Source organism: Pelmatolapia mariae, linkage group LG1 (genome assembly GCF_036321145.2).
Source record: "Pelmatolapia mariae isolate MD_Pm_ZW linkage group LG1, Pm_UMD_F_2, whole genome shotgun sequence".
Lineage (NCBI taxonomy): Eukaryota > Metazoa > Chordata > Actinopteri > Cichliformes > Cichlidae > Pelmatolapia > Pelmatolapia mariae.
Window position 1 is genome coordinate 24,684,155 of NC_086227.1, and position 25,408 is coordinate 24,709,562.

At 36.8% G+C, this 25,408-nt stretch overlaps 1 protein-coding gene across 1 annotated transcript in view; it reads right to left on the bottom strand.

Annotated features, from left to right (window-relative positions):
- Nucleotides 1-7,852: 7,852 nt before the first annotated feature.
- Nucleotides 7,853-25,408, bottom strand: part of spon1a (spondin 1a) — a 55,387-nt gene continuing 37,831 nt past the window's right edge. Inside the window, exons 7-16 of the mRNA XM_063476966.1 lie at nt 24,024-24,088; nt 16,761-16,962; nt 14,588-14,728; nt 13,550-13,625; nt 13,262-13,444; nt 11,654-11,824; nt 11,375-11,542; nt 9,835-9,999; nt 8,822-9,088; nt 7,853-8,738 (exon numbers count right to left, since the gene is read on the bottom strand). Of these exons, the coding sequence (XP_063333036.1) occupies nt 8,575-8,738; nt 8,822-9,088; nt 9,835-9,999; nt 11,375-11,542; nt 11,654-11,824; nt 13,262-13,444; nt 13,550-13,625; nt 14,588-14,728; nt 16,761-16,962; nt 24,024-24,088 (1,602 nt within the window). The 3' untranslated portion in view covers nt 7,853-8,574. The remainder of the gene's footprint in view (nt 8,739-8,821; nt 9,089-9,834; nt 10,000-11,374; nt 11,543-11,653; nt 11,825-13,261; nt 13,445-13,549; nt 13,626-14,587; nt 14,729-16,760; nt 16,963-24,023; nt 24,089-25,408) is intronic.

Sequence of the window (25,408 nt, forward strand, 5' to 3'; positions counted from 1 at the left end):
TTTCATAAACTTATTATATACCACAGCGAGCATTTTGCACTCAAAGAATATCTGCAACAATAACATGTAGTACCCCTTATTTAGGGCTTCGGTGGTGCTGGTGCCTATCCCTCTGTCACTGAGTGAGAGGCAGATTATGCGCTGAGCAGGTCACCTGTCCATCACATAATTGCAGTTACTGTCCTCTACAAAGTATTGTCATTTTCGAGACACTTAAGATAAATACACTTCTTCAAGGATTGACTTCTGGAACATTTAACACATATTATTAAATTATTACTCCCCTTAAAAAATGTACTGAAATCGATTAATATTCTAACATCATTTTAGGAGTGACAGTAAGGTCTAATCAAGTTTCCTTTTTTCTTTCAGACCTATCTTCTGTGGAACCAGCTCCCAGTTTACATTTGGGAAACAAATACCCTCTGCATTTAAGATTAGGCTTAAAACTATCCTTCTCGACAAAGCATATAGTCAGGGCTGGATCAGGTGACTAAATCCTCGCTTAGTTATGCTGCCTCGCTTAGGCCTAGACTGCTGTGGGATTCCTGCGAGTGTTTCTTTTTCACTCACTCACTTTTTTCACACACTATGTGTTTATACACAACTCTTAATCATCAGTTATTATTAATCTCTGGCTCTCTTCCATAGTGTGTCTTTCTCCTGTCTTTCTCCTTTCACTCCCGACCGGTTGTGGCAGATGGCTCCCTGAGCATGGTTCTCACAGAGGTCTCTTCCTGTTAAAAGGAAGTTTTTCCTTCCCACTGTTGCCAAGTGCTTAGGGGACTTTTGATTTTTATGGGGTTTTCTCTTTATTATTGTAGAGTCTTTACCTTACAATATAACGCTCATTGAGGTAACTGTTGTTGTGATTTCATGCTATGTGAATAAAATATAATTTAATTTAACTTAATTTTAAATTTTTCTTATTTGACTTCTGTGTTAAAACAGGAAAAAAATGTCTATTTTTATCATATTTCTGTAAAGACCTGGGCTAATACTGAATATATACATTTCCTGTAGATTTTCTATGCTAGTATACATATTAATACATATTAGGTCATCATGCTGGCCTATAATGTCAAAGTAAAGTTGTCTGAAGCCACTGAAGAAGCCAGAGTTATATTGCCAGTGATAAAGATTTCCTTTGGGAGAGGTGGAAGAAGAGAGAGAGAGAAATTAAATGGTATAAGGAAGACATTACTGGGACCTATTACATGCACTGACACTGCTCTGGGAGCCATTAGCTTGCATAAACAGGTCATTCCTTTACTGAGCTGTACTCATTGATCTACCTTTGCTCCTCCTTTCACTAAATGAGCACAGCCAGTTCAGCACAAATGTTGTGGCAACCAAAGATTTTGAGGCTGACCTACAAGGTCTATCAGATGATTTAGTGGCTTCAATTAAGGTAGATATTATGGTGTGTTTAAATTTATGCATGCTGTACCATCTGTACTAGTAGTATGTATATCTGTTTCATGTTTTTTTTTAAAAAGGTTCTTTGATAAACTACTCCATGCCATAAACAACTACTAGGTGTAAAATCTCTTTTTGCAATCATCCACATGACAATGTGCCAGAAGCCACGTTTTTAACTGCCAGTCTCACATGAATCCACAGAGACTTAAAGAACAGTTAATATAAGCTTGTTGGAGCCTTTATGTTTACACTGAGGCATTTGTTCTAAGGCCATGTCCCTTTACACCCTCTAGGCAGAAATGCACTCTGGGAGATGAGTTGATGTTGTAAAGCAGCATAATACAAGACACAGAGTGTATGCTGAAAGACTTCTAGTTGTAAAGTGGTCTCCATCTCTACATACACATCTTATTCTCCATTTTGCCGTGTTGCTGAGCAAAACTGTTGATGTGTTTTGTTTAGTTTTTATTTTTTGTTGTATAAATTGGAAGCGCAAGAGGCCTTTGCATTTTTAGATATATTTTTTAATATAACAGAAATCCTTCAGCAACATTTATGTAGAGTTCTTTTAAATTAATAACATTTAAACAAGGTATAAAAAAAACCACAATGTCAACAAGTGTTAACATTGTGTTTTCACAGTCCATCAAATGTTTTAAATGTTAAACTAGGAAATGTTTTTATTTGTTTTTTTAACTTGATGCCAGTAACACAAGCCAATTGACTGGAAATAGTTATGCAACTATGTTGGCATATTGGTACATATGCATTGGTGCACATCTCATATGTAGATTGCACACCAGGCACTACTAATGCTTAACAATATAGACCGACTTTTCAGTAGCTTTACTAAACAAAAAACTAGGCATGCTAAACCCAGGCAGATTTAAACAGTCTATTGGGTGCTGACCCACTAAAAACTGCTTCAGATCATCAGCACTAACAATTAGAGTGGTAATAATAAATATTACATGGAAAGAAATATTACATGCAGGAAGAAACAGATGAATTTCATACTGTTGTTTTTCCAGTGTATGGTGGATACAGGTCACAATAGTTCTTCACTCATCACCATCGCTATGCTAAGTAGGACAATTTGCCACATGCTTACAAAGATTATCTAAGTACATTATATGTATCAAAAAGTACACATAACATTTATATACAAGAGCCTGAAGAATGGTTTGATAGTAATGAAAAATAATCTATGTCCACTGTGAGAAAAATAGAAAATATTCGATTTTTGTTGTTATTTTTGTTATATGCATATACAACTACTATAAAGCCTCGTTCATATAGCCCTTGAAGCTTTTCCTCTATAGATAAAGGGGAAACCCTGAATTTTAACATTTTAGCATTTGGTTATTTTGGAGGTGTCCTTATTGATCACCTATTGTGATCAATAAATCAGCAATAAATTGTTCCCACTGGAATGTTAAGTGCTTTACTCAATGAAAATGACAGAGTTGTTTGGGGCAGAAAGATTTGTCACCACACAAAATAACCTTTGTGTTACCTTTAAAAAATGTGTCATGTTTAACACACTTTCTATTTATGCAGTCCTTATGGGAACATTGCCAAACTATAGAGTGGAGAAACTAGGCTTTATATAACAACATCAATATCTCAAAGCTTTTGCCAAGTCTTGTTAACAACACTGAGTGAGAACTTCTAGAGATAGTTGACTAAATTTGCCTACAGTCAACCTTACAGCTTCACAAATTCCTTTTATATCCATAACAAGCACCCACTAAAATAATTAACTCTGCAGAAGGGGGTCATTTATTGTGTCTGATAGTCTGCAATGCTGCTAAAAAAAAAAAAAAAAATGTACAGATTTCCATGAAATTCGTTAGACAGACAATCCTCAGGGGGTTGAATAATTGATTCAGTTTTGGTGGCGATCTAGATTTGGGATTTCTTTCCTGAGACAATTACCCCATTTAGCCATGACTATCAAAACTGTTTTCAGCCATCAAACTAACCGAGATACAGACAAATCCAAATCCTAAGGGTATGTTTCCAATAGGAGCAAACTGTTAAGCCCAGTTAATTAAAAATAGGAATGCTATCTTTTGATTTAACCTCAAGAACTGTCTTGCATTTGCAGCACTTTTTGCTCACTTTTTTTTACTTCGGTTATTATCCATTTACCTGCTGTTCTAATAATTTGGCTGACAACAATAAGCAAAGACGTGAGAACAGATGGATGTGTGATTCTGGCTTTCTCTCTGTTGTTTTCTGATTCACTGTGACCCAGGCCAATCGGTTTGGAGTGAAGGAATCAACAGCCATGCTGAGAGAAGGAGGTTCAAGCTCTCTCAGGATGTAGCCAAAGAAACATATTGTGTACACACCCACATTTAGACACATCAACAAATAACAGCATATTTTCTATTCAAAAGCAGTTGTGAGGGTAAAACACGAGGGGTGTTTAATTATAAACTATTGTGGATTAAAGAACTAACTCACAAACAACAAAGGAAAAAGGGTAGCACTTTCTATTTCAGCCAAGTATTAATGTGCTGTTAGTGGGGTAGGGTGGAAATGAGAAGGTAATAGCAAGTTATTAAAGCTTAATTTCCAAAATAATATCCAAAGCTCGGTGATATTATATTAAAATTTATGTAACTGGGTAATAACAGATCAGAACCCGTGGGTAATAATGTAGTAACAAGCATGTTGTTTGTTTGGTTAATGTTTCATTTAAGGTTTAAATGTTTGATACTTTAATTTTGAAAGTTGCAATAAAAACGATGGCAGAACGATGGCAGTCTTATATTTCCAGCCTAAATTCGGCATTCCTATTTTAATAATGCAAACTCTTTGGTCAAGTAAATAAATTTAAAACCTCAAAAATGAGTTTGGGAGTAAGGTCCAAATGTTTGAAAGTAAAATTCTTAAGCATTACCCAAAAACATGCCATATCAGCAATGAATCCAAATTTAAAATTTCTGGTGTCTGCAGTCATCTGTAAAACATGATGAAAGATCTCTCATGGTTTGGAGGAGCATTTCGGACAGAGGTTTGGGGGCTCTTGTCAAATCTGATGAAATTATGAATACAGAAAAGGATCATGAAGTTTTTATGCACCATTCATCTGGAAATGTTCACTCCACATATTTACCATTTTCTTGGCAAAATATAAAGAAGTGATGGATGCGTAGTACTGTAAATGTTAAACTATTTACTAAACAGCTACCCTTTTCCAGTTAACATGCTGAACTTATATAAATTCTTTAGTGACAGATAGAATTTTGCTTATAGTTTGCAGTTGTCTTTCTCATTGCTGGTGAAATATCATTTTAATGGCATGAAAAGTATTAAGAAATGAGTAACTTGTCCCTTTAAATAACATATGATAATTTAAGTGTTCCTCCTACGCTCCAAGATTCTGAATTCTAGCAGTCCAATGCTTTTGGGTTGTTTTACTCACATATCTAATTTAAGGTCACAGGGTTGAATTCCTTAAAAAAATTTTTAAAAAGGCCAACTTGCCCACACTTTTTATTCATCAACACAAAAACACACTTTGTAGTTTCAGCTCATTATATGTATACACATAGCGATTTGTAATGGGCAATACTCACTAAGTACAGGATTCCTAACAGTCCAAGAAAAAGGGAAGTCATGCAGTTCACCTCAGGCTAACAGAGATTATGTCAAGTAAAATTCAAATTTTTATAAAAGGCCTACTATTACTATGTAATATAGGCATTATAATACCTATTTAGTATGTGCAACATTATTTTACTGGCCTGGTATTCATGTGTTATCACTCTTCAAAGCTAAAAATAAAACAAAAACATTCTGAGACAATTTGAAGCTTTTATAGTCTTGCTTTGTAGTGCCACTAAATTTTAGGTTGTGAAGCCCAGAAAAACATGTTTCCCCAGCAACAGGAAATTAACATGACAGTGAAATCAAATTTTGATATTAGTGTAAAAGGCCCTTCTAGTTGCTACCAACATTACAAAGGTGTGACAGCAAATTATAGTGGGAGAAAAGCAGAACAATAAGCAGAACTGCCATTTATGCTTTGAAATAAATATGCATTCATAACACTGGAGCCTTAAAACTGACCATACCCTTGAGGAAATAGCTGCAGCCTGAGGCTTCAGACTTCACAAAGCTCTGCCTCACTGCCTCACTCACTCACTATAACTGTTGATTTAATTAAATATGCTAAACATTTTCTAATATAAACTGAGCTTTCGCAGCGCAGGACACTGATTGTTGTCCTAGTCTATAAATTTGAGGAAACCAGCCTTTGCAGGGCTCACAACCTTATTGATTTTCCCTCTGAGGCTTATTAGTTTATGAAATCCTGTATTTCCTCTGTCTTCCTCTCCAGACTGAGGAATTGCTTAAGAGGACAATATAAAAGGAACTCAAACCTTGTACCTTTTTTAGAAGAATTTAATAGCCAAGAGCTTTTTTTCACAATCTTAGCCTCAATTCTGTACCAACAAAAATGTTCAGAAACCAGTCAGAAATATTAGAAGATCATATTATACTGGTTTCTAACTAGCTGCTTAATGTAATGTAGGGTTCCCTAAACTAGGATGGGCCATTATTTCAGAAGCCTGGATAAATGTCTATAAATATTATATAGATAATTATGACTTTGGTAATCCTCAACAGTTCTTCTCACTACAGTTCCAATACCTTTTTTATGAGGAAATAAATGCTTCCAGAGCCTCAGCAGTAGATCCTGCTTAGTGTTAACAGATAATGTCCTGCCAACATGTTAATAAAGATTCAACATGCTGTGTGTGCTAAATACAACATGTTACACAGACGTTAGCCTGGGCTTTATGTTAACATGTTAGAGTTAGCATTCACCTCAAAGAAATAACCTTGCCTAAGAACCGTTTCACAGCGCATTAACATGGCTGTAGAAGCGTTTCAGTTCTATGACCAGATTTATTTTCACATCCAACACTGAATTATTTCTTTATCAAAGTACCTGTGCTTCTTACAGGTATCTTAAGAATTTATGGAAGATTTGTAGGGAACACCATTTTTAAAAATGGAGATACTGATGTTTAGCGGTAAAAAGAGTGATTTTCTGGGCGATTTATGACACGAAAACTTAAATAACTTAACTACAATGAAATTTATACCATATAATTTTTTGCACTCCATGCAAAAAATTCCATGCCATTCCATGCACGCAGAACTTCTGAAAGTAGGACTGTTTTTGCAGCAGGCTAACATACATGAATATTTGAGGCTAAAAAAGCTTGTATCACTTAAGATGATGTCAGCCTAACCCGCATGGCAGATATGTGTGTCTATCCCAACAACAGCTGGACCTAATTTCTTTCCTCAGTTGGAGTCAGAAGCATACAAAATGAGGAAGAGGGCTGAGAGTTAAGATATTATTTTAGTAGTGGACCCTGTCCCGTGAACATAAATATTTATAAATTTGTCCATAGACAGAGGACACTCATTACAATATCAGAGACGTGTAAAGTTCACTTGCATCTTTGAGATAATTTTCAGTCTGTTATAAGAGTTTAAGGTGGGCTAAAAAAAACAGCAGCTGGCTCTCCACTAGAACTAGAAAGTAGATAATGTCTACAAGGGTTTCTAGGGGTTCAGATTACAAACAAATATAAACACACATTCCTTGCAAATGCATCTTTTTAAAATCCCATGCACTTCTCATTATAGCTTCCACAGCATTTATTGTTTTAACATCTCAGTCACGCCTGTAATAATTCCCCCACCATGTTTCCATCGCCTGTGCAGTGTGTAGGCTTCCCCCATGTGTGGTTGTGTTGGCATGGAAACAGGAATGACATTATGATGTGTGTGTATTGAATTTTTCACCCTTGTCCCCAGAGTTCCACACAGTGAGGAAGGCCTAACACCATCCCCTCCCCCCACCTATTACATGATAGGGGGGGCAGATTCTTTTAAGATCTCAGCAAGCACGTCCATAAAAACTCAGCGCTCTCCAACTGCTATGATCCTTTAAAGTGAGAGCAGACCCTCTGTGTAGCTAACAAATGCTCCTGAATGCTCCCCAGTTTCTGTCTACCAGAACAATCCTGTAAAATGATTTTGTTGATAGGAGGCTTTTGAATAGAGGTCGTACCGTTTGCTGCTGTATGAATGATAATAAGCAGCAAATTATCCCAATCAGTTTCAGGAAATTTCAAGTATTATTTGCAAACCAAATCAACACTCAGAAATGAATAAAATATCCTTCTCTTAGTATGAAATTATCTTCATTACATTGCCCCCTTGTGGCTATTCTATAGAGAGAACGAGGCACAACAGGCAGATAAAGCACCAGCCTCAGAAATGACCTAAAGGTTTTAGGCTTGTTGTCCCCATCTAGTGGTAGCACAAGGGTATATAACCGTCCATGTTACTGTGCCTGTTAATCCCCAGAATGAAAACACAGATCAATTTGACAAGCTGTCACATTTACTTTTATTGTAAAGGTGATATTATTCCAAAATATTAATATGTTAGAGGAACAGAGATAAACAAAATGAGGGAAATACATCTAGAAAACATCTACACAAGACTTTGGTAAGAATCTTGGGACACATTCTTATCAAAAAATTCCACTGCAAAAAAATAATACATTTTCTAATAATGCTCCAAACCATATAGATGTCAGCTGTGGTGCATCTACATGTACAACGACATAGAGTCAACTGGGCTTTTTGTTCCCTAGAAACAACTGAACAACTGAAGGCATATAAAACACTGGAATGGCTGGGCACCTGTGCTTTAAAGTCTGGAATATACTGTACTACTTAAGGATACCACAAGATATAACAGTTCTTCTTTTTATGAAAACAATTTATAGTTCATAATTATATTTTTCAAGATATAATATACCACAACAAGTTTACAGTAATGTTGCAAAAGAGTCATGTCAGAGCTAGTTTGAAAGCACTATAGAATCAGCTTTAAAGTTTAAATCCAGACTTACAGAGAAATGTTTGACTTTTTTTCTTCTGTTAACGACAGCTGACCTGATGTCTGGATTTAACCTATACAGATTCAAGAATGTGTCATTTCAGCCCTAAACAGAGTGCATTGGATCATTGTGCAACAGTGTGCCCTGTACTCTTCCCAGTCCACCCATCCTCCCATCCCCACCACCCACTGCTCCCCTACTCCTTCCTAGCAGGGGTGAACATTACAAGCTCTGATCTCCTTCCTGTCCTTGCAGCTGGACAGCTGGGCAGTCTTAACCTTCTGCTTTACTGTCATGAGGCGTTCTTGAATTCCTCCGCCGCAAATCTTTGTACATTCTGTCCAACTTGACCATGGTCTCATTCTACACCCTAAGAGTAAGAAAAATTAGAAAAAAGAGGTACATTGTAAGTGTTGTAGTCCTGAATCAGCAAAAAGGACGGTGGATACCAACCTGGATGCTCGGAGTTGCCTTCAGCTCTGCCCTGTTTGCTCCTCCTCTTTTCACGCTGTTCCTTGCGACGTTTCTTCTCATCACTGTTGCCTTGTCCTCGGTTGCACTTCCTGATTTTGCACTTTTTCCGCTGGATCGCTTCGGGACAAGGATCTCCGCCAAACTGAGGCTCAAGCATCACCATGCGTGTTCGGATTGTATGGCCTTTCCCACAGGACTTATTACACTCTGACCACTCGCTCCACTCTGACATGACACAGTCTATGGCTAAGAAGAAATATGAAAAGTAAAAGCCTTAATAATGAGTAACCGTACAATAAATCACACAGATGACACAAAACTAATGAAGGACATTAGTTTTAATTTCTGAATCAAATTTTAAATAACATTTTTTTGGATTACTGTCTTGGAGAAAAGTTATATCTCTGCCGAGATTCAAGATATGCCTTGACAGAACTCAGTACTCTGAGTCATTATTTAAGAGAATCCATGATAATTACCATATAACAAGACGGACATTCCAGTGGTCCATTCATGCAAAAAGTTTCAGTCTAATCTTATCATTTGTTGAAATAGATCTCAAGAACTCTCAAAAGTGTGACAAGCAGACTTTTGCTTTTTTCCATGTTCAGAAGGTTTGTTACTGTACCACGAATTTTGAAGTGCAGCCAACTGTCTCACTGTCGCAGACATGTTTGTCACTTATTAAAAACATTTGTTCTTGCACTGCTACCTCTTGAGACATCCCAAACATGATCTTAGGCATGTTGCTACTCAGCTTCAGTATCTATATCAATATACATCAACACAATAAGAATAAACAAGAAACTTAGAATACACAAGATAAAGACCAACTCTGTTTATCTGCCCTTTCTTAATGTGAGAGAAGTCCCCTTATGAATGTAAATATTCACAAGACGTAAGGTTTTATAGCAAGTATTAGACGATAAATGACATAAATTAATAAATTAGAGATGAACATGTTCAGTGCATGGGTGGAGTTTATTACTTACGACACTCTGGTAGCATGCACTTCTCAACCTGTTCTAATTCTTCTGTACACTCTCCCAGTTCCACAGGCGACTTGAGCATACGCTGCCGTGTCCTCAAACCCTTCCCACAAGTTACACTGCAATCACTCCAGTCAGACCACGGCGTCAGTAAGCAGGGAATTGTATCTAAGCCAAAGAAAAACACATACTTTTTCTCATTTGCTTAGATGAATGCAATATCAAACATATTCTGCAACCTGGTTTCCAAATGAATTGGTGCACTGTGTAAAGTGTAAATCAAAAAATAATAATAATAATAAAGCAATGCAGAATAGTACAAAGTGAAATAATACCAAGTCAACTTATGAAATGTTAAGACTGAGAAATTTGATTTGATTTAAAAAAAAATATATATATATATATATATATATATGTTTGAATTTTATTCCAGCACTGTGTTGTGTTACCACTTCTTTTAATAACACTGTATTGAATTTGGGAAGTGAGGAAACTCATAGCTGTAATCCCGTTCTGTTCTTCCTCACTCTCTCTCTCTATCTGCCATAGGCTATTTTATTTTTTTGTAAAAGTGGACGGTCTGGACTGTAGACAGCCAAGGTTAGCCCCATTTTTTATGGGTTTTGACCTTATCTGTAATGAACTAAACCAGCATCTTGGCAATGGCTTTCTAAAGTATACCTGACTCCATGCTGTGATATAGTGATTTGCACTACAGAATTGTCTTTTAAATGCCGTGCTGCCAAAGTTCTTAATGTCATAGCTGTTTTCATTTTTAGCCGTGTACATTTTATTCTGATATCTCATTGGATCCTCTGAATTATTTAATTATATTATTCAACACAGGTGATGATATGCTCAAACTGATATCAACAAAGGTTCCAAAAAATATAATAATGTTTTACTATTTTTTCTGCTTTATTTCTACTTTATTTCTATTAAATACTTTGTAGTTAAACACCTGGTGGAGTAGCTATTACAGAGACATAAAAAGTACAAATACTGTTAATTTAGCACAGCTATGGCATAAACCATTGGATGATGGTCTAATGAACTTGTTACGCACTTTATAAGCTATGAATTTTTTTTTACAAAAAATGTTCAAATTTCTTAGTTTTAACATTTGACATTTAAAAATACTGCAGCAAGTAAATACAGTGTATTAATTATTTTATCATTATTGTATTCAGATGTTATTTACATTTTTATACAGCATCCTGACTTTTTTGGAAAGTTGTAACAAATGTTTTATTTTAAATGCAATCAAAACTTATAATTGAAACTTGGAATAAAGGCACTAGAAAGTTTGTCATGAGGGAACAAGGGGAAACAATTAATTTCAAATGACTGAAGTTCAGGCAATGACTACAGGAAATCCATTTGGTTATATCAAAAAATAGTTTTAACACTTTACATAATGTGAAAACACTGACTGCTGAAATATATTGTGATTGGTGTAGATAGTGTTAATGGGGCAATTTTCACCAGATTTTCACCGTAGGAGGCTTTAGGATAGTTGTGGACTGAAAATGATGCTACTCACGACATTCTGGCATCATACACTTCTCCACTTCTAGAACCTCTGCCCCACAAATGGAGCCATCTGCAGGCGGCATCTTCACCATTCGCTCTCTCCTCTTCATGCCAAGACCACAAGTGGCACTGCAGACATCCCATTCACCCCATTCTGTAACTAGGCAACTACTGGGAGCTAAGACCAAGAGGAAAGTGCACGGTACAGAAAATTCAGTGTTACTTACATTTGAGAAGTAATGTGTTGATATGAAAGTTTGATAAACGGAAAATGAAAGCAAAAACTCACAGCATTCCTCATTTACCACACAGTTTTCAGTCTCCTCTGTGGGCAAAGTGCAGATTGAGCCATCATCGGGGAACTGTTTAACATAACGCTCCCTGGAACGTGTCCCTGCACCGCAGGACACACTGCATGGAGACCAGGTTATCCACTCTGACATCATACAAGTGGAAGCATCTTGAGAGTCAAAGGAGAAAGATGAAGCAGCCAATGAGTCCAACGAAGGCCGGATGATTTTGGCAACAGAAAAAATTATGAATTTTGACTGCACATAATCACAAATTGCATTGTATTTAATGAAACTGAATATAAAATGTTAATAGTGTTAAATATTCTTGGACAGTATAAATGTGGTGCCCTTGCAAATTATTTACACAGAATGATTTGGCTTATAATCGAATCTCCCTGAATGACGCAGTTGTGATTTGCTTTTCTGTATTTCTGTTTTCATATATAATTCTTATGTTAACTATAATATTGTTTGTTGTTCCATACTGTTAATCTTTTATCTCTCTGCTGTCTGTTGAGGCAGATGGCCTGTATCCCTGAGTCTGGTTCTCCTGGAGGTCTGTTATAGTTAAAAGGGATTTTTTTTCTCCCCCCTGTTGCCAAGTGGTTGCTCATAAGGGAATAGCTGAGTTTCTTTATATAATATCTACAGATCTTCATCTCATTAGCAACTTTGACAAAGCCAATATGACTATGGAAAAAAGTTGCTTTCAAATTTATGGTAATTATTCAAAATAAATTTCAAAGTGGAATAACACTATTGTATCGTTCATGATGTTAAGTGATATTACTATTATTATTAACACGAATGCTCTAATCATTCTTATTTTCTTTTTATCATCATAAGTTTGATTGTACCAGAAACACAAATACAAAAAAGTAAGAATGATGTTAGTGCAGACTCACTGATATTGCCCGTGCCACATATAAATAAAAAATTGGCCTTTTTACCGTTTTTTTTGTTCGTAATCATTTGTTGTTAAAAGTGAAGGATTTGACAGAGAACAGGAAAATAAAAATGGCTTGAATGTAGGCATCATGCCTGTTTTAAATGTGGAAGCAGTCTTAATGGACAGCTGAATTCCGCACATTATTTATTCATACGTGTCACGAGTCATCTCGAAATACAGAGCACCAACACCTTTTCTCCAAGTGTAATAAATGACAAACTAATGGCTAGGTGAAGTCTGAAAACATAAAACAAGCCTAACCCAGCCCTGAGGCAGTGCAAGTACCTCCGGAACACAGAGTACAATTTACAGCCAAATGTCTCTTATAAATAAATATGCTTAATGGCCTCTTCGAAACAAAGTGTTCTCTTCGCCTGTCTTTCTACTCTCACGTTCTTGCTGCTGTAGAGTGCTACCTCGGGTATTTTATGAATAACAAACAAAAGAAGCATTTCAAAACATGCCATAACTTTTTCAAGACATTAATGGGTACAATAATTATCACAGATATTAAAAATGCTCGTAAAGGTGCTCAGTGGATGGGGAATCTGTGGAGGAATCTTAATTAATTACACTGTTTCTCCATCTTCAAAGCAGTCTTCTACTTTTTTCTGGCCAACCCAGTGCGATTAGTTTTTTTTAGATAAATACCCACCCTCATCACTACATCCAGGCCCCATGCAAGGCTCAAAATCCTGAGTGTGTGGGCAGGGAACACTGAGGTCCAACTGTGCCTTCAGCATCCTCTGCCTCATTCGTTTGCCCTTTTCACAAGTGGCCGAGCTGCAGGCAGACCATGGAGACCAGTTTGAGTAGATACATGTCTCAGGAGTATCATCTGCAGGATAGAAAGGGGAATAGGCGTTCTATAATAGCCTACCATTGTTAAGTGTGCTTTTAATCTTGTGTGTGTGAAAAAGAGAAAATGGAACAGGATGCAGACCTTCCTCTTTCTCCTCCTGGGCAATATCTGCTACAATGTCATCCACATTGTCTGGGACAATGTTGCACTGTTCACCCTGTGAACACAAGACAGACATTTATATTGCTACAATAGTCCACCGCTGTGGAAGTGGTTTGTTGCTCTGGGTTTCTGTTTATTCTTGTTCAGTCCTTCTATTCACCTCCTAGGGCTATCAGAACAAGCAGAAGCACACAGGTAAGCAAAAGGTCACCATACATTTAAAATGATCCTAGTTGTGGTAGGCACACAATATAGATAATGACTACAGAGCACAGGAATGCATTTTATAATTTGTGGATGTCAACACAGAATCATGCATAAAAAAATCCCCACAGCTGCCTCTAGATGCCACTGAAGGACTGCTAACCTTTGAGCCCTCTTGCAGCGATAATGTTTCATCACTCCTCATAATTGAAAAAGCTTAATATCTTGTAGAAAACTAATTTAAATACCTGCATTAAATGGTTTAATTAACTAAATGTTTATGCTGTACTTCCTTCACAAGCTGTACTGAACATCACAATACTACTGCTGCACATATTGCTACTACTGATATCATATTAAGAGAAAATAATTTAAATTTTTTAAATAAAATATTAAACTGAACCACTAATTTGTTCATAAGTGGTTTAAATATACACATTATTTTCCACTGTACTGCCCTAACAGAATACAGGAAGTGAATAAAAAATGCTCCCTAAGCTTTTTTCTTCATGTTTGGGGAGGAAACCCCTATCTCCCCCTTCATAAAGGAATCACTGTATTGATGAGTTTTATTGTGCTGTAATGGAGCTTTCTTCAGATCACCAAACTGATTGCACTGAAACACTTTTCACAACTAAAATACAAAGTGTGGTAATCTATAAAAAACAGAATGATCAACTGTAAACACTGTATAATGACTAAATGTTTACCTTTAGAGGTCGGTGGATGCCTGTCATAATGAAATTGGGTGCATTATATCACTATTCCATCAAAGACACAACCAAGACTTGACTGTTAGGAAAACAGACAAACCTTTCTGGCAATGCGTTCCACCATCACCCTCGCCACAGGGGTAATAGCACCCCCCTCAGGATCATAAAAAGGGCTTTGTGGATGATCCAGACTGGTTAAGGGACGGATTTTTTCCTGGGGCACACTAGGCTTGTTGGGAGACTAAAAGTACCACAGACAAAGAAGGAAAAAGGGGGAAAAAATACATGAGCCACAAGAAAGTGGAGCTTTAGGATTTTAAAAATAACACTCTGACAAGACTTCTTTGAAAAATACATTTTCACGTTAAGGACAATGAGCGCAAAGTCACAAAAGTTACACAAAATGCAAGTTGAACAAAGGACAAGTTTCAAAGTCAGGGAGCAGCTGCGGACAAGCAGTGTAGTTTATATGGGAGCTACTCTCAGTCAACAGTAAAGGTCTGCCAGCAGGGGGCTGATAGAAGCACCACCGCCAGAGGCAGTCTGGAGGCAGAAGACCAGCTCATCCTTCAACCCCCACTGAGGCCACCCAAAAGAAAAATAGAGAAAGAGCAGAGCTGTTTTTGTTTGTCAGAGAGGGAAGGATAAGCAAAAAGGTGAAGAGTGGTCATTAATCAACCGTTACTGTAAAAGTACAATGGTTGAGACTTGATACTCTGTTACAGATCTGTGCGTTTAACAACTTTGTAACAAAGATGCAACGTCTCATCCTCCCAGAATAGCAACAACAGACTTCTTAAAAAGCTTTAGCACTACTGATATGGTCATTCCTTATTCTCAACAACACATAGTTAACTTATTTTATTTTATTTTGGCAATATTTAAATAATGGAGATTAGAAGAGTGGAGCCTTTTCATTGCGCTGAAAATGATGCATTTGGATAGAGTAAACTTAAGAGTGCACTGCATTACTTAGATCCTAAAGACAAAATGAACATTTGTGTTTAACATTGCTCCAATACATACAGTTCCAAGAAGGAACTTTTTTTTTTGTTATTCACATGCAAATTTACTGACATTTATTTGAGGCGGCGATCTGCAGTAATTACATTATGTTAAAATGCATGTCAAACAAAAGCCAAACACTGTGGATTCAGACTTCCCTCAACCAGCATTAAAGAAGAACAATTGTTGAGGCTCATTGTGCTAATGCCACAATTGCCTTTTATATTTCTTAGCCTACATACTCCTTTCGGTTCTTCTAGGTCCTCAGAACAAGGTGTTCCTCTCACAAGTGGTAATTTCACATATTTTAAAATCCACTGCTGAATACAATTTTGTATTTTTGTACAGTAAAAAACAGATGAAGAGAAAAGGTCAAATTAACCGATAGGCTGGCCAAAATAAACAAGAGGCTACAGTTCAGTGGGTGAACTATATGAGCTCTAATAGATCAGCCAAATGTTTCATACATGTTTAGTCACAAAATTTGGTCAAACTTTAAGCCTAATCTCTTGGTGCTGACAGGAGATATTGAGCATGCAGCACCTGAGAGTGAGGGCTGAAGAAGGGACATTGCTCAAGGCTTTTAGAGGAGAATTGGATGGGCGATGACACTTGAATTGTTGCAGCCTGGCGGTATGATGTGAGAGAGGGAGTGATTGTGAATGTGGGCAGACAGGCAGATGAAGAGGTTGGTATAATGGCAAGGTCAAAATGTGAGTGTGAAGGGAAGTCTCAGCTGGTGATGAGAGCGAGGAAGGTTATCCAGGGGGTAAAAGGCAGAGCGAACAACAGCTTGCAAAAGGCTGCGATTGCCCAGGGAATGTGGGGTTGTAACCTTATTTGAGAGACGGACACTAATGTTTTTGTTGCATCATTTTCAGAAGGTTTTAGTTAAAATTAGTTAAGTCAAACCTTAACTGCTTATTGAGCATGCATTAAGACAACTTAACTAAATTAATAAGCTATTATGTTAACAAGTTTTGATATTCACATACAATGTTTAGTAACATCTGAGTAGTAAATTGTACAATCTTACATTTTAACAAACATAGAAACATTGGTATAAGTGCTTTCCTCACCATATATTAGATTAATGGTAGTTCCTCATGTTTCACTTTAGGAACCCACTGATGTCACAACAAATTTAAAAACATTTTACATAGCACAAGCATGCTTAGAGCAAAAACAGAAAAAAACACTTTACTGTGCCATTGTTTGAGGGTAAATTAATAACATATTACATTTAATTTTATAAAATTTGTACCCACCTCATATGACACCCCACTATCAGTGCCTGCATCCCAGGGGATTAGGTCCTGGACCACCTTTTGGACCCAACCACACTCCTTTGTACACAAGTCCTCAGCAGACAGACCTACATTCCAGTCTGGACTGGGCCCCAACATCGTCAGGAAGGACATGAGGTGACGTGCCCGGTCTACTGAAAATTCTGCTGAGGGGGCAGCCCGCCTGAGGAAGAGCATGAGTATGAGTTCTGAGTGCATCAAACCACTTTGTGAGTAAGGGAGAGCCCAACTGACAAGTGGGAATCTCCAAAGGCTGTGGCACACAACGCATGTGTCCTTCATAACACCTTAGGGTAAGCTGCACCTGTTCTGGACAAAACGAAATCCAGTAATGCATTTGCTGTATCCTCATGTGTTTGTAGGGCCATGCATTTTCAATTTTGCCCTCTAGTGTCCCAGAAATGAATGAAAAAGTTTGCAGGTTACTGAGATTTCTGAGGTTGTGGAATGTTTAATCAGTCCATCAATCACAAAAGAGATATCCAGAGTTAGTTGAACCGAATCAGGTGTCTTTAATGTTGTGTGCACATTCAAGCTGTGATGTGAAAATAAATATTTTGTACTTCTGGTTCCTGGCACATTGGATTTTGCCATGCAACTTGGTCCAAGATTACTATATTTTCACAAAGGTTAATATAAATTGAAGCAGAAATAAGAAAAACAACACTCTCAATATTATGCTCAGCTAGAAGGAAAGCTTATCTAATATTGGAATATTGTGGAATTTTACAGGCAGCATATAAGAAGATAAATATACAGCTTAAAAGTCATAGTAACTGATAAAAATTTCTTTGACATTTTGTAGATTCAGATTGTCAGACCACATCTATCTCCACACTGCATTTGCTTTGTTCTAACACTGGAGACTCACACACTTGCACCATCTTACTTGACCAATGATTGACAGCTAAACTAATTGCAAGAATTTTTCCAGATAACAGAAGAATAATTAGGAGCGAGAAGCTTCTTCTAAGAGATACAATTAGCCAGTGATTCCTCTTCACCTGTCATCATGGCTACATAAACCTATGACTTCAGCCAACTCTGTCCTGCACTTGCACATTCTGCTAATGATGCCTCTGAGGAGCTGAAATAACTGTTATCCCCTGAGAACACACAACTTGACTCAACTCCCCCGGGTCTCTGTTCAGAGAGTACTGCAAGTCTCCGCTTTATCTCAGAGTGCCACCTGGGTTCCACAAAAAAGTCAGGTGTAATTGACAGAAAAGAAGAGACAGAACACGGCTGGTTGCAAATAAGGCAGGGGATTAATCACCCTAGATAACCCCAGTGAAATGCTTTACTAATTCCAAAATGTTTTGGTTTATAAATATGCGCAGGCGTGTTTTTGGAGAAGAGAGTTGATATAAATTTTAGTAGGTGTCAAAATGTTGCTACATGGATATATTCAGTCATTCCCTTGAATATGACAGTTTCAAAAATGACCTGTGTGGGCGGTTAATCGGTGCGTTCGTTATGCTTGGTAAAGGAGACATAAACTACTTACTTAAGGTAAAGAAAATATTTCCTGCATGCAAATCAAACAAATGAAAAACAAAGTTTTTTCTTGACAAAGTTACTTTTGATCGATTTCCACTGCTTCTTATTGCATTGCTAGCAATTGCTTTATATTATATTATACAACGTAAAGCTATTGTTTCATATCACGTGCACGTTTTGTGCACACAACATAAAATGGGCTGATGCTCTCACACTGCTTCCATAATGTTTAGGCTCAAATTCTAAAGAGGCCAATCCATTACCGATGATTTTTTTATTTTTTTATCCATGGTGAATTAAAATTTGATCATATTTTTCTGCGTTTATAAAATTTTGACAAGATCCCCAACACCACTGGCTGAAATGCAGCCTAAACAATGACAGAGCCTCACCTGTGTTTTACAGATTGCTGTACTGTCGTACTTCTTTCCTGACCTCCTCAGTACATATTGATGAAAGGAAATTTTTATCACTTCACGAGACTTGTTGCTACTGATTTTCAGTTTTTTCTCTCCGTTTCCCTTCCTTACCAATGATTTCTTAACAGTCACTATTTCAATGTGATCATTTTTAGTTCAGCTGAAGGGTGAGATCCATCTCTCAGGTCTCTCAGGTCTTGTTGGGTTTTTTCCTGTTTTCTTAGTGACATGACTTTCAGATGCTGTTTTGTTGCAAATTGTTTTTTATGTTATTATTATTTTATTTTATGCCTCCCACTTTTTCTTTCATCCTCCACTTGTTCGGTTTCCTAATTTTTTTAAGGACACACTGTACACCATACTGAGATATGCCAAGATTTCTGGCTATAAGCTCTTTGGTATAATACTATTTTATGCCTGTCAAATTGTTTTATCACTGGCATTTATTGTCGATCCAACTCAAGAAATGGGAACAAATGACGTGTTTTTGTGACAGGCTGCTCGGAATAAAGTGCCTAAAGTGCCAATTTAAAATGGGCTCTTTGACAGCTTGTCTGTTGTGAGACACAACACTGGTTCATCGCTTGAGTTATGTCCCCTTTCGTATGCATGACCTAAAAATCCTTTTAAAATGGGCAGGTAATGGAATGAATATGAGCGAAAAAGCAGCCAGTGTCCAAAGTAAAATTCTGAAAGCCCTTCAGAAAGCCTGGAAAACTATTGCTCAAGAGCACTTTAAAAATTAGAAGCAAGTCATTGCACAGGACTGTATAATAAAGTACTTAAAGCTTTTAGCTGCTATTCACATAAAACTCACAGAATAACACCATAGTCCTGGTTAGCGGGAGTGGAGAGGCAATAAGAAGCCAGTGTGAGTGTCATGGAGCTGTCAAGCTGCCATTTATTTATTTATTTTTTACAGACCAAAGAAAGAAACAGTGAAACTAATAAAAAGATGTTTAGTTAGAAAACTGAAAGCGCAACATTGTAGTGAAAAATGTGATTTAGGAGTGAGTCAGAGCCTTCAGGAATATCTATTATGTTAACGCCCACAACAAAATCTACTGGAAAACTGGTGTTGAAATGTTTTATGTAAGTCTGACATCTATTTGGGACTGAAAATGTGTGTGTTTCAGTTGTGTTTATAAGCAAACGCTGTCAATGAAGTTATGTTTGAGAAGTGGTCTTTAGTAGTTTGTGAAAATAAAGTTGTAACCTTCTTCTAACCTTTAGAAAAGGCTCAAACTGAGATTCTAAGAAGCAACACTTTGTGCACTAAAACTGATTTATTGCATTTTAGGAGAAAAATGATTTGTTTGTTTTAGCGCATCTTAACACAAAACCTCTATCCATACTGATGCTGGTGTTACAGTAGGCTTTACAATATTTAGGAAAATAAGAGTTTCTTCTACAGAGGAAAACAGTATTGACATGATAGTTCTTTTAATTACATGTTACATTTCTTATTACTGAAATCAACAGCGCTATTTCTGTAATATTTTATAGAGAGACAGTAACTAAGACTGCCTCAGATGCTTACAGTCAGGAAGCTGAGATAGATCATAACATTTACCTGGACTATTTCAGGATCAGTGACTTTTAATACAATAGCCAGCATTATTTGTACTAGGTGAGAGTTCAGGTTTAAAATATTGTCTTTTAAACAAGAAAAGTACCAGTCTGTACTGACTGCAAAATGATATGACAGTGGAAGGACTATGGAGATAAGAATGAGAAACCTCAGAAGCATAATTTTTCAGATGTTTGTAAACAGAGTGTTGACTCGAAGAAACACCTGCAGCATACTGAGGCACAGAGCTTCTTCTTCACTTTGAGCGCTGAGTAGTTTGTTGGTTTATTTATTTATTTACTCAGTCATTGGCAGCCAAGAGTTGAAAATTTTGAACTTTGGGTAAAAAACAGTGCTTCTTGTGGTTGTCATGTTTCATCCAAAACGTCCAATCAAAGTGAAGAGGTGTTGAGAAACACTACATCAACACCTCATCAACCAAACCACACTACATCAACCAAATGTTGCATCTCATTTGTGCATCCCAATGGAGATGGGATGCACAAATATTGGTCTCTGAGTGTTCATGTCTGTACTAAAACAATATTGCTATCAAAGTAATGCAACACATTATTTCCAAATATTGCAGACAAAGCATCTCAGTCAAAAAAACCCTGCACCTCCTTTCAAATACTCTTAGCTGGGTATTTTCAGAAGAGGATCTGGCGTATCCAGCTGGCAAAATAGCTTTGTTAGACATGGCAACTTTGGGGAATACTCAGAGAACTCAAATTTCATCATGCTAGCTAGTCAAAAGAGCAAACTGAACATCTGGGGAAGCGATTCTTAGACAATCTGTCTAGCATTTCTTAGACAGATTGAAAAGAGGTGTTTCAGTAATGCTCAGTTTAAGACAATTTGTTTTTTAGCATTAAAGCACATAAACCTATTTTGGCAGGAATCTATAATAAAAGCATATTATTATGGACACTTTAACTTCAGGATAAAGGCCCATCTCTATTCTGTGTTTAGTCTAGGGGTTGTACTTAGACTTTGCACAGAAAAGTTATTCATACACCTAAAGAAGCACAAATATTGAGACACACCACCTTAGACATTTGCACTGGTTTGCTGGTACCTTTAACACACAATTGCACACAAGTACACGTATCCAGTTTTGCTGACATAAATATCCGTACACTGTATGTAATTTCATATGCGACCTAATAAGATTCTTTTGAACACTACATGGTGCATTTTCTAATTTCATGACTGAAATGTGTACTTAACTCTTTCGACGCACAGTGACCATGGTGAGGGCAATTCTTTGTAATTATTTACATAAAATGTCTTTTCCTTTTTCCTCCTCCAACCAACACAATTGATCCTACACACTCTCGCATGTGCTGTTCATAATCACTGTGTGAAACAGTTAATTGGTTGCATATACAGAGCAGGGTAGGCTAATTAGCCCTTGTGGATATCATTGCTTCTATTCCTGGCTGTGTTCTTCCCTTCAGATATTAATCCCATTGCCCTTATTCTACCTCTGTGGTTGAAGAAACAACACGCACACAACAACACACAGGACATTTTTCTATACTAACGGAATGAAACAGGTTCTTGTTGTTGACATGAATGAGAAAGTAAATGACTCATATGAATATAGGGGTAAATAAATGTGCAAACAGTAAGTTAGTGTCGCTGGTGGTTTTCACTGATCAGCGAGCTCTGATGATCTACTTTAAAATGATAACTTCATCTTAAAAACTTCACATGATGATTTAGTCATGCTAAATCTTTCAAAAACTCACCGTATCACCCAAGCCAGATGATAAAGCAAAAGCAGTTGTAACCCCTGATAATAATATAGACTCTTTTTCTTGCCTCCCATCTTTTTACTTCAAGGTAATCCCATTTCTTCATGTCTTAATGCAGTTAAAAATATTTCTAAGATTTAAAAAAAAAAAAAAAACACGACTTTTTACTTTAAAGTTCAAATATAGAATCAATTTGCACATTGCCCAATGTCTTACAAAACAGCTCCACTGCCTCCAGTGCACTACCAATTAGTGTTAGTGAACTTGAGTGAAAAACTGAGTCATTTTTTCACAGTACTGAACAAACTCTACTGATAAGGCTTCTTGGTTGAAATGGCTCAACAAATCCCTGAAATATTGGTAGGAAATCAGAACTGCACTGCAATCAATGATGCATTTAAAGAACCTACAACTGGCATTGATTAAGATTTTGAAATTTCATTAATTAGAGATAGTGAGTATGTGTGTTTGTTCCTTAACCTCAGGACCACGTCTGGGAGGTTGAGAGTTCTGTGCAATATGTTAGCTGTTTCTAAGACTGCACTCTTCTGGACATAGACCTCTGATGTTGTATCTAGAAGCTGCTGGGCCTACTCTCTCAGCTTGGGGGTTATAGCGCATAACGCTCCTATTACCACTGGGACCACTTTGGACTTCACCATTCCACATCTGTTCAAGATATCCCTTCAGCCCTCTGTACTTCTCCATTTTTTTCTGTGCTCTTTCTTTCTGATGTTGCTGTCCCAGGGGATTGCCACATCAATCATAATTGTGGTCTTCTGCTCCTTGTCAACCATCTGAATGTCTGATTTGTTGGCCAGCAGCTGCTTGACTGTCTGGACCTTGAAGTCCCACAGGACCTTAGCTCTGGGGTTCTTAACCACCTTTGGCAGTATCTCCCATCAGGAGCTGGGAACTTCCATGTGGCATGAATGTTCCTCTATGATATCCCAGTAACTTGGTTGTGCCTCTCACTGTATAGTGTCCCACATTGAATTTTTTATATTACAGCTATGTGCTCGAGAGTCTCTGGGGCATGTTTGCACAGCCTGCAACTTGGGTCCTGCCGGGTTGTTGCCTTACAAGAAAGTCTTTCTCCTTGGAAGCAAAATATGAAGAAATGAGGCTCAAGCCTACGATAAAGCACTCTGCCAGCCAGTCCTTTTTCAGTAATGACCGTCTGTAGCTCCTTGCGGAGGGTGTTGATGACTGTGTGTACTAGACTAGACTGAGTAGACCATATTCATAATGTTTGAAAAATAATTCACTGTAACTCAAAATTAAATATTCTAATAATCTGGAATACTGCATTTCTATTTTTCATGACCTATAAGCCATAATCATCAAAACTATTTTTTTTTGAGATACACTAGTATATATCTGAGATATATTGATTTCAAACAGAAATCATCGAATTCCAGAAGTGATCCTAGTCAACTTAGATTAAACTTGTTCCTGTGTATTAGCTCTGACACATTATAGCGCTATATCACATTATCACATTGCCAGGATTGGGTTTGATAAATTTATGATTTATTAGTTTTTGGTCTGTCATTGATACACTGCAGATCCAAGATACAAATAAGTACCGCGGGCCTTGACAGTTTATTTTCGCTCACAAGCCTTTATGCATCTTTACACATCTAAGTCCTAAACAGTATTAAAAAGCAAGTTTAACTATTTGTATTATTCATTTTATACAATCAGTTAGGGTTTTCAGGCAATTTATGAAATTTGTCTATCGATTTATAAGTGAAAAATGTTTTGAGTTTTATGTATTATTGTCTAAAAGAGTTTTATTTCACAACCTCAGGAATATTTGAATGCATGACATGATAATTACCTAATTTATTTATTTATATTAAGATAACTGAAAAGTCCTGGTATAAAGCATAAAATAATGTCCTGTTACACTTCTTATAAACCTTCCAAAACCACAAATAGGCATCATCATAATTAAAGACATATCACTTACACGTTAAGTGGCTGCCAGGCTGGCCACTGTGCTTTCATTTTGATGACTGTCAGGACTTCATCACCCTACAGGAGAAAGATAAATGCACACAGATTTAGTGTTAGTCTGCTGAAATTATCTAACCTCTCACTTCAAAAAAGACCAGTGAAAGACTTTCCACACTCTATGACTTGGATACATGTGATATGTGTGGTTAAATAGCTGAAAGCAACTTATCCATAGATAGAAACTATCCTATATAAAACTATATAAATGTATTGAAATTATTAGTAATTGAATTTTATGGAAATTGTAAAAGCATCGTATTTGATAAGACAGTTTGTAGAGCTTTTAATCTGGCAGTTACAAGAACTGCTATTGGCTCTGTTCCAGTTGGAACTCTCCACTCTCAATGACAACAACAAGAAATTACACATAAATGAATTTTGTTGTCATCTCTTTGTGTTCAGTTTTCTTCTAAAATATATTCTCTATGTCATAAATACTGTATCCAATCTTAATTCCATCTGTGATGCTGTATCATATTAAGAAGGTTTATAACCTTTGCATAAACTCCTCAGTCAGTCAGTTTTAAAACATAAGTTAACGCCACACTTGCAAATTTAAAGCGAAGTGTGAATATGAATATGAAGTCGAGTTATCACTTTTGAATTCGTAGGTTAGTTCACATATTGAAAAAGGTTTTGGTTTGTATTTATGCAAAAGGAAACATTTTTATTTTCTCAGGTGTTTTTGTATTTAAAAGAAATGTCAGATAATAATGCAACATCTCACATTACTACACCTTTGATGTATTTGTTTTTATCTCGACCTGGACAGGTGACTGAGGAGAAATGTTTTGGCCATCTAACTTTCCTGGCAGTAGGTTAGAAGAAGAGTTTACCAGTTTGTAAACTAATGAGAAAAGAGCTAGCAAATATTGCTCTAAGACCAATAGAAAAGCCAATAACACAACAAGCAATATTCAAGACTACCACAGTAACAAGGATCACAACTGCACAAGGCAAAAATGAACCCTTTTCTGACATTCTAGCCTTTTTGGAAGCTGGAAGGATACGTTTCAGCTTCTTTACCTGCAAACCCAGAAACAATAGAACCATATATTTTTAAAATAACTACACTTGAATGGTCACATGTACTCTGAGGGCATGATTCTTGGGAAAAGTTCCTTTGAATCACCTTAGTCAACTTAGCCTTCCACTTATTTGTTTGTAATTGAGCCATATACTACACTGAATAAAAAAAGTGAAAAGGGATGGGGGGGATGGGGGGTCATATCAAAGTGTTAATGAAATGTCACAGTGGAGAGCTGCATGTAAAAGGTAACATGCTGCACCTTTTCTAATATGAGCATCTTTTTTTCTTTTATTGTGAAAGGACCTTCT